Here is a 9267-nt window from a genome sequence, read left to right as displayed (position 1 = left end):
GGGCAACTTTAAAGTAATGGTGCATGTGTTTGCTTCCGGGAACATCCGCCGGTTCCCATTTGTGGTCTCATGTAGAAATGTGATATTCGGACTTTCTTTGAATCCAAATACAGGTATGGCGGATGCCCCAGAAGCAAACACAAGCACATTCTGTAGAGTCACTTTCATTGTGTCCCCACCATCCACCTCCACTTCTGCATCTCCATCTGCAACAGAAAAAGCAAAGCATCAAGACATCTTTTTTTAAAGTGACACAAAAAAGATTCTAATCATAAATACGTTGTTTGAACTAACTGCATGCCATATTTCTATACATATATAAGCAAGCTAAAACATATTAAAAAGGTTTTACTCCTCTTCTGTAGCATTTTGGTTATTTATGTTTATTGTTCCTTTGAATGATTATGTAATTGTGCATCTGTAATTGTAATCACTATTAGATTTTTTTTTTTGCATAGCCCTAACAGCAACATAATTTGAACCCTAACCCTACCTTATTAACCTCAGAGCAATATGATAGTAACTACCCTAAGCACCCTAGCAACCACATAGCAACATTCCAGCAACCACCCCTATGTACCTTATGAATTGCTAGCAACCACCCATAAATCCTTTGTAACTGCATAGGAACTTCCCAAACAAACACTTGTTTAATAATACAATTTAATTTTCAATAAGCAATTTAACAGTGACACTTAGGTTCTGCAAAACCTCCAAAATTGTCCTGTCAGTCATTTGTAGTTACTATTTTCATGTGATAATTCATATAACACTGCAATGAAGTAAGACTATCCCTGTTCCTTTAAGGGCACTGTAGAACACACAAATTATTTTCCATCCTTTTCCAAAATTGGAGGTATGCTCTGGGCACATCTCAACTTAATAGTATACCTTGCCAATATAATCAATAACAAAATTAAAATTACAAGGACCCACCTTCGACTTCAATAATCCAGTCCCGCCAGTGGGCAACTGCAACCTCTTCCAATGCTCTCCTGTTAGTTCCTCTCTGGGAGTAATTTACTGCGAAGAGGTCCAGCAAGGAGGCAGCCGACAAGGTGGGGGGACCACCACAAAAGAGTTCCTCCATAATGGAGGAGTGCTCCATTATGGCATTTAGCACCCCCAATGTCTCCAGTCCTTCTTTCAGTCTTTCAATTAGATAAGTACATATGTTGTCAGAATCAAACATTTTAATCATCAGAAGTTATATACATTTATATGCAACACATTTGAAAAAGTAACAAATCTATGAAAACTTAACCCCTACAGTGAAAGTTATTTTTACCTTTAATTTTAGTATCAGCATTTAATAGAACATTAGTGATCAAGCAGGTAATCTTACTGTTTGAGAGGCATCTCCATCCTTCCCTCTAGGTAGAATGTTAGTGCTGCATTGACAAGATCCTGACGTTCGTCAAGGTTTGAAACCTTGCATAAGGCACCGAGCATGTGGAGGCTGTTTGAAGCCTCCAACATGGCTGTGTGTGTCTCTGCAATGGTTTCTGCCCTTTGGATCTAAAAGTTAGTAAGAGAAGAGGTTCTATTAGAAATAACCTTTTGTTGCTGGAAATGTGAAGTGTTATCCTTATGTTCAAAATAATGGCAGACGTAGTGCAATAAATGATTGTGATGTATGAACAAAAAATTGGAGTAGTCTTCGTACTATCATGACAGTAACATCTTTTATAAATATCAGTCAGTGTTGACTGAAAGTACAAACTAATTTATTAATTTAGTAGTATACACTAATAACTTGTCAGCACAAGGGCCTCTATTATTATTGTAGTTGTTTATACACAATACGGTCCTTTAGATGTGCAAATTTGAATTTTGCGTCTATAAATGTGTTGTCATTTTTTTCCCTAAATGTTTGACATGTCCATATTTACCAACAATCTATCTACATCTACTCAACAGACCCCCCCCCCCCCCCCCCCAAAAAAATAAAATAAAACAGCACAATAGAAAAAGGTTACTTTAGCCATGAGGTTAAGGTATTAATGACATTGCAGATTCGACTTTACCTTGTCCAGCTGATCATGCAGCTCAGGGTCATAAATCTCTCTAATATTCACTGGCGGAGCAGGGATCCCTGAGAGCTGTGAATACAGCCTGAGAGCTGTGAACACACGGGGTCCCACCCCACCATGAACAAGGCAGACTGACATAATCATTCCTAAAACCTTGTATGTTCCTCTGGATAAGCCTACACAATTGGAATGAAGACCACAATTAAACAATTGTCTTGCAACTAGGGGCTGTGAATTTTGTGAAACACATTATGCTGTGAAATGTATGACGTCTCTCGCAGTGCATTATAGGCAATCCTGCAATTACATGCACCGTATTCAACAATCCAACATGTCCTCCAAATAGGTAATTTGTCACTTTTTTGAAATACAACCCATAGGAGCGTTTACAAAAGTTGCGCCCGTTTGACACGTTCATTTTAGTGTATTTTACTCTTTTATCTGTGTCATAATTCAGGTTTCACACAGGTCGATAGGTAGAGCATTGCATTGTACAGTGAATAATCCCAGGGAATAATTAATAATTCATTACATTTATATAGCGCTTTACATAGAGGGGGGAATTCTTCAAGCACCACCAGTGTGCAGCATCACTTGGATGATGCGACGGCAGCCATATTGCGCCAGAACGCTCACCACACACCAGCTTACTGGTGGAGAGGAGACCGTGATGAAGCCAATTGGTATATATATATATATATATATATATATATATATATATATATATATATATATATATATTAGGGATGATTAGGAGGCCATGATGGACAGAGGTCATGGGGCAAATTTGGCCAGAATGCCGGGTTCACACCCCTACTCTTTCGAAAGACATCCTGGGATTTTTTGTGACCACAGAGAGTCAGGGCCTCGGTTTGACGTCTCATCCGAAGGACGGTGCTCAATTGACAGTATAGTGTACCCATTACTATACTGGGGCGTTAGGACCCACACAGACCACAGGGTGAGTGCCCCCTGCTGGCCTCACTAACACCTCTTCCAGCAGCAACCTGGTTTTCTCAGAAGGTCTCCCATCCAGGTACTAACCAGCTCAGCCCTGCTTAGCTTCAGTGGGCAACCAGTCTTGGCTACAGGGTGATATGGCTGCTGGCTTAGATCCCAGGGAACACATGTGCTCGTAAAGTGTATGCACTATAAATAACTTTACGTCTGGCAAATGCATAAATGTAAATAAGTTTTGTTTTTTAATGGAATTAGGACAAATGTAAGGTAAGGAATCATTAAAAAAAAAGCACATTGCATTTAAATGAACACACATTTTGATTGGTAACAATGATGATACATCATTTCATGACCACAGACGCAACACTGTCATTATTTTTACACCAGCTAGTTGCAACACCACAAATGTTGCAAGTGTGGTGAACAAGCATATTTGAAAGCTCATGTGACAATGAAGATTTAAGATTAAGATGGCAGTTATAATATCTGCTGTACTATCACAGGAATAAATTGCATGTTATAGTAGTGTCAGCTAGAATACAAAAAAATTTATTAGTATTTTGTCATATTGCTGTTTTTTGCACTCTTTGGAACCTTTTTCCCTTGGAACCTTTTTCTATCTACTTATTGTACTTTCTATCTGGATATCTATCCAGGACAGGTAATTGATTGTACTGGTTTTATCTATCAATCAGTCTATCAAAAACTCAATCAATCTTTTTTAAATATATATATTTAAAAAAAATTACCCACCAAGGGAATCAAGAGCAAGGCTCTTGCTGTTCTGGGGTCCAACAAAGTATTTCGAGTCCAGGAGTTCTTGCATCAGTAGCCTAAGAAACTCCCGGGTAGGACCACCAGTGTCAACAGATCCCTCCCCTGATCCGCACGAATCCACAAATACAACATCGAGTTGTTGTTGTGGATTGAATGCTCGTCTGCTGAAGGTCCTCAAAGCACACTCTAGCACCCTGGACCTTACAACATTTACGCAGTTTGCTGTGGGTCCAGGCTCAACCAGATCAACAGCTGACTGTAGATCTAGGAGCAGCCCCCTCAAGTCATGCCTGCAAAACAAAGTACATCAATGTTATCCAAGTTGTCTTAAGTGTGTATTTAACATGTTAAATAATTAGCAAGTCAGAAAAATACATTACACCACTGTGCTCTTGGGAACCTTCAGTGCAGCAGAAATGTTTTGTAGCTTTCCCCAGACCTGTGCCTTGCAACAATCCTGACTATGAGCTATGCAGGCAGTTCCTTTGACCTCATGGTTTGTTTTTTGCTCTTATATGTGATGTCAGCTGTGAGGCCTTTTATAGAGGTGTGTGCCATTCCAAATCATGTCCAATCAATTTAATAGACCAAACTTTCTGAATGCACTGCATAGGCTTCAGCAAGCTTTCAAACTGTACTCTTGTACTGTTTAGTGACAAACTGAATGTATCAGTGAACACTGCCACTGCTAATTATCACATACAATGAGCATAGAGGGACTGGGATCATACAATTGTAGTTTGTAGTACAAAAAAAAAAATATATATATTACCTAGTATCACTCACTGCTGTGCTGGTCGAGGTAGAGGTGGAGGCCAGAGAGTGCATAGAGTCAGAGGGAAATGTTGTGTTGAAAGTGTCCATGGAGTCAGAGGGAAAAGTTGTGTTTGGAGTGTCTATGGAGTCAGAGGGAAAAGTTGTGTTTGGAGTGTCTATGGAGTCAGAGGGAAAAGTTGTGTTTGGAGTGTCTATGGAGTCAGAGGGAAAAGTTGGGTTTGGAGTGTCCATGGAGTCAGAGGGAAAAGTTGGGTTGGAAGTGTCTATGGAGTCAGAGGGAAAAGTTGGGTTGGAAGGAATGGCTGCTTCAGCTTGGTTGACTCCAGCAGGTGTTAAATTCTCAAAAGAGTCCTGTTTAAAACACATTGAAAACATTGGGTTACTCTAAAGCAGAAAAAAGGGTGATTAGTAGTAGGAAAAGGAAAAGGGTGATTAGTAGGTATTGCTGCATAATTAATAAAATGGTAATGTCACAAAGGTAGGCTATGTCACATCATTTCACATTTCTTGAACCACAAGTCTACACTACACTTTATATGCCTGTAGGTAGCACTTAGCCTTTGTTGAACTAACATTAGTCATTCCATCATCACGCAACCATAGCAAATTATACTTTTAAGTTGACAGAATTTTTTGTTTGTTTGTTTTTTTACAGCAGATTCTGGTAGTTACAGATTATCCATTCATCTGTAGTGTATGAGTTACCCCTTCATTCCAGAGGTCAACAGAACATCAATAATTCTGAAGGTTACATGTTTAATTTTGACATGCCATGTAACTGAAATTACCTCGTCTTGTAATTGTCATCTGAAAGTAAAAAAAAAAAATCCTAGTGAATTGTAAATGTATGAAATATTTGTATTTATATTCCGTTCTTTTTAACTTTTTATTCATAAAAGAATCCTTAAAAATGTATCACTGGTTATCAAAGGTGGAGATTCGAGTCATATGACTTGACTCGAGTCAGACTCGAGTCGCAATTTTCTGGACTTGAGACTTACTTGACTAGATCTCTGAAAAGACTCGACTTGACTTTAGACTTGCTACTTGTGACTTTAGACTTGCCTCGGACTTGTGCCTATTTACTTGAAATGACTTGAATTGGAAAAATTCTCAATTATTGTGATTTTTTGTATACGCTATAAGAGGGAGCGCGGGCGGTAATGCACTCTGTGTGTGCGGGTTGAGGGAGAATAAAGCGTTGAGCAATGTAACCAATCACAGACATATGTGTTGTTTTCTTGAACGCAATGGCCAATCAGAAGCATTTATGATGGACTCCCCTCACCGCTCAAAACGGACTTTTTGTTCAGTGCTGAATTCTGTATGCTGGCAAATCCTCTACTAATAACAAACAATGTGTATATATTTCGAAAGCTTCATTGATAATAACAGATGTGTGAGATCGAGATGAACTGTCAGCTTTTTAGGAATTATTAAGGGAGCGCACAGTCATGCCAAACCATGCACGCAGGAGCTGCTTGCTTTTATGTTATAACAATGGTTTGTGTGTTAATGCCTTAATAACAAATAATTTATCAGGAGCATTTATGCTGATGTGTATGGTGGCGACACAGGCTAACTTGAAAGTATTTGGAGGTACAGAAAAAAAGTATTTTTGCGGGTTCAAATCTGAATCTGTCCCCCCCCCCATTTACACTATCCTGTCCAAAAAAACGTCTTGGTTACGTATGGTAACCCTCGTTCCCTGAGTAGGGAATGGAGATGTCTCGTCGGAGGAGTTTCCAACAAATTGGGATCACGCTAGGGAGACCAATTGCCTTCGAGTGAATTAAAACGAGCTAATAAATAGTGGCATGCGGGATTTGCATTCCGCATCCCGCCTAGCAATGCGGATATAAAGGCGGAAGCGAACGCACATACCATTGCTTTACGCTGAGGAGCCGGACGGTGTCCAGTCCCCCGCGAAGGTACAGCAAACATGGCGACGGGACGAGACGTCTCCGTTCCCTACTCAGGGAACGAGGGTTACCATACGTAACCGAGACGTTCCCTTTCGTATGGGAACTCCTACATCTCGTCGTCTCGCCCCTTCCAGAGCCCAGCTAAGCTGCCCGCCAAGCAGTTTCTCAGTTTCTTCCGGGCGGGAGCTAGCTAAGAGGAAATCACACTGCTGTTCCGCAAGACCCGCTCAGTGGATTTGGATAACACTGGGGAAACGTGCCCATGTGGGAACGTTGCGGAGCCCCCGGCCAGCCCGAAGGGAGGCACTGAATACACATATGAACTAGCCCGTAGGGTAGTAAAACATATGGGAGTCCTCGAGGTAGTCCCAGCCCGTAGGGTGGGGAGCATACCCAGCAAGGACGACAGAGTGAGTCTGTCGAGGGGAAGACACGGAGCTAGCCCGTAGGGTAGCAGGAACGTGGAAAAATTGATCACGAGGAAGTCATGGTGAAGGTCACTCAGTCTACTAGCAACTTCCTAAGAGAGGTAATAGACCTAGCGTCAGGCGGTCCGCCACGCCTGATGCCGAGGAGTGATGGAGGAGCTCAGAAGGTTAGCCGTTTGTTGGGGAACCAAGGAGCAAAAAGGCGCACAGATCCAGCTCATAAAGGCGGAATGGCGCAGCAAGCCGACAGAACCTATTCCCTCGCGCCACTGACCGTAGCGAGTAAACGGGAGGAAACCGGTTCAACACGTAAGCTATAAAATCTGGCAAACGTGTTAGGTGTCGCCCAGCCCGCAGCTCTGCAGATATCTGTCAGTGAGGCACCTTGCGCCAAAGTCCAAGAGGAAGCGACACTCCTAGTGGAGTGAGCCGTCAACCTGGGTGGGCAAGGTACGTCCTGGGATTCATAAGTCCGGACGATAGCATCCACTAGCCAGTGGGCTGACCTCTGCTTGGAGACAGCCTTTCGGCTCCGAAGCTAAAAGCAATGGTATGTGCGTTCGCTTCCGCCTTTATATCCGCATTGCTAGGCGGGACGCGGAATGCAAATCCCGCATGCCAATATTTATTGGCTCGTTTTAATTCACTCGAAGGCAATTGGTCTCCCTAGCGTGATCCCAATTCGTTGGAAACTCCTCCGACGAGACGTAGGAGTTCCCATACGAAAGGGAACTAACATTACATATCTTCCTGCACACAAAGTTTTGATCTGTATCATAAGCCTACACAGGGACACCCCTGACAGACTTTGAGAGGTCTAAATTAATTCTAAAGTCCTATCAGTTAAAACTGATAACAGTTTTTGAGGCTTTAGTTTCGTCAATTTATCCGCACAATTAAAAAAATGTATAACATACGTCTTCAGTTCCAATCCAGCGAACAAAAAATGTGGTGGATTGGGTGATGTAGTCTCCTATGTTCCCATTAGATGAGTTCGTTATTACAACAGCTGGACTGTGTGATATCAAGCAGAGTGATTCGGTCGCTGAATCCACTGCTCCTGCATAGGATATGAGTTGCTAGAAAAGGGGAACAAGTTGCAATTAACAACTTATGTAAATCTGAAAACTTACAATACAGATGTACACATCAACTGGCTGTTACTTGTATAGTGTTCTGCAGCTGAAAATGTCTGCGTTTCCGAGGCCCATCCGGATAGTGAAACTGAAATGGAACATCTCCCTCTGAAGGGAAAACTGCAGACAGTTGTATCCTCTCACGTATGACCTATGAAACAGAAGTATTTTACTAGTTCATAATGGAATTCCTAAAATACAAACCGAATAGAAGCCTACATTCCTACTGTATTTTGTGAAATTATCATTTTTTTTAAATTAACATAATAAGTTTTCACACTACAACACACTCCGTTATCACAAGTTTATACAAAACAGCATCTTATTTTTATCTGTATTCGCAATTATCATGTTTTTTTTTTTTACAAGTCTTGACCAACAAGCATTGATTGCTCACATTATTGACTTGATTGCAGCAGTGATTATATTCAACAAAGCAAACAGTGTGAATGGCAAAGCTCTAAGATTCTTAGATTGGAAGCATAATGTGGTGTTGCTTTATGGACCACCCTTATAATTTTTGGTGGTTTTTGGTCTTGATTATGGGACAGCCATAAGAAACTAACTGAGTCCTTGTAGGTAACTGTTGAACTGTCATACGATATGCATTGTTCTTTACAATTTTTCTCAGCAATTTGAAAATTACGGTTGAAAAATGAAGCACTGTTGATTAATTGAACTTGCCTGAAGTCGTCTCTCCTCTTGCTGTTCTCTTCTTCTCTCATTATTTATCTGTGTGATACATGTCATTAACATAGTTACATATGTAGGTTTCCAAATTTCTGCTGTGTTTAAAAATTAAATTGCCTTTTCTCTGTCCAAAAGCAAGGACTGTTCATATTCAGAATCTTGCTCTTCAATCAGTCTCCTTCTTTCGACTACATTCTCCTGTTGAACAATAATTGAATTTATTATACACAATAAGGTGGCAACAAAAGTACACAACAAAATGCAACAACACAACATCAACAACATAATTTGTCAGTGTGTGATAGAATTAACTTGCTCCGGTCATTGCTCAAGCAAAGTTATGTATTCTTAGAAAGATAGTTATGTTATTGTAGTTCCTACAGAGTGAAGCGAAATGCATTTTGTCATTCAAGGAAGTCTACAAGGTTACAATGCAATGCTTACTCTTTCTGCCCCAACTTGATGATCTTGATTTGAATGGTTGTTTTCAAAGCTGACCTTCTGAATTAATTACAAATTCAAAAAAGTAATTGTCATGACA

General features: G+C 40.6%; 1 protein-coding gene across 1 annotated transcript; it reads right to left on the bottom strand.

The window, feature by feature from the left end:
• Nucleotides 1-33: 33 nt before the first annotated feature.
• LOC143713547 (G2/M phase-specific E3 ubiquitin-protein ligase-like) lies at nt 34-8182 on the bottom strand (the record flags this gene model as incomplete). The annotated part of the gene is made up of 8 exons (XM_077204870.1): nt 8065-8182; nt 7818-7979; nt 4543-4898; nt 3747-4060; nt 2028-2209; nt 1346-1518; nt 937-1151; nt 34-206 (listed from the first exon to the last, which is right to left on the bottom strand). Coding segments are annotated over exons 3-8 (1293 nt in total), but the record flags the coding sequence as incomplete, so codon positions are not given.
• Between the last annotated feature and the right edge of the window lie 1085 nt (nt 8183-9267).

Source organism: Siphateles boraxobius, unplaced genomic scaffold (assembly GCF_051911475.1).
Source record: "Siphateles boraxobius isolate OS27281-9 unplaced genomic scaffold, OSU_SipBor_1 52, whole genome shotgun sequence".
Lineage (NCBI taxonomy): Eukaryota > Metazoa > Chordata > Actinopteri > Cypriniformes > Leuciscidae > Siphateles > Siphateles boraxobius.
The sequence above is the reverse complement of the archived record's forward strand: the minus strand, read 5'-3'. Positions and strand labels throughout refer to the sequence as shown.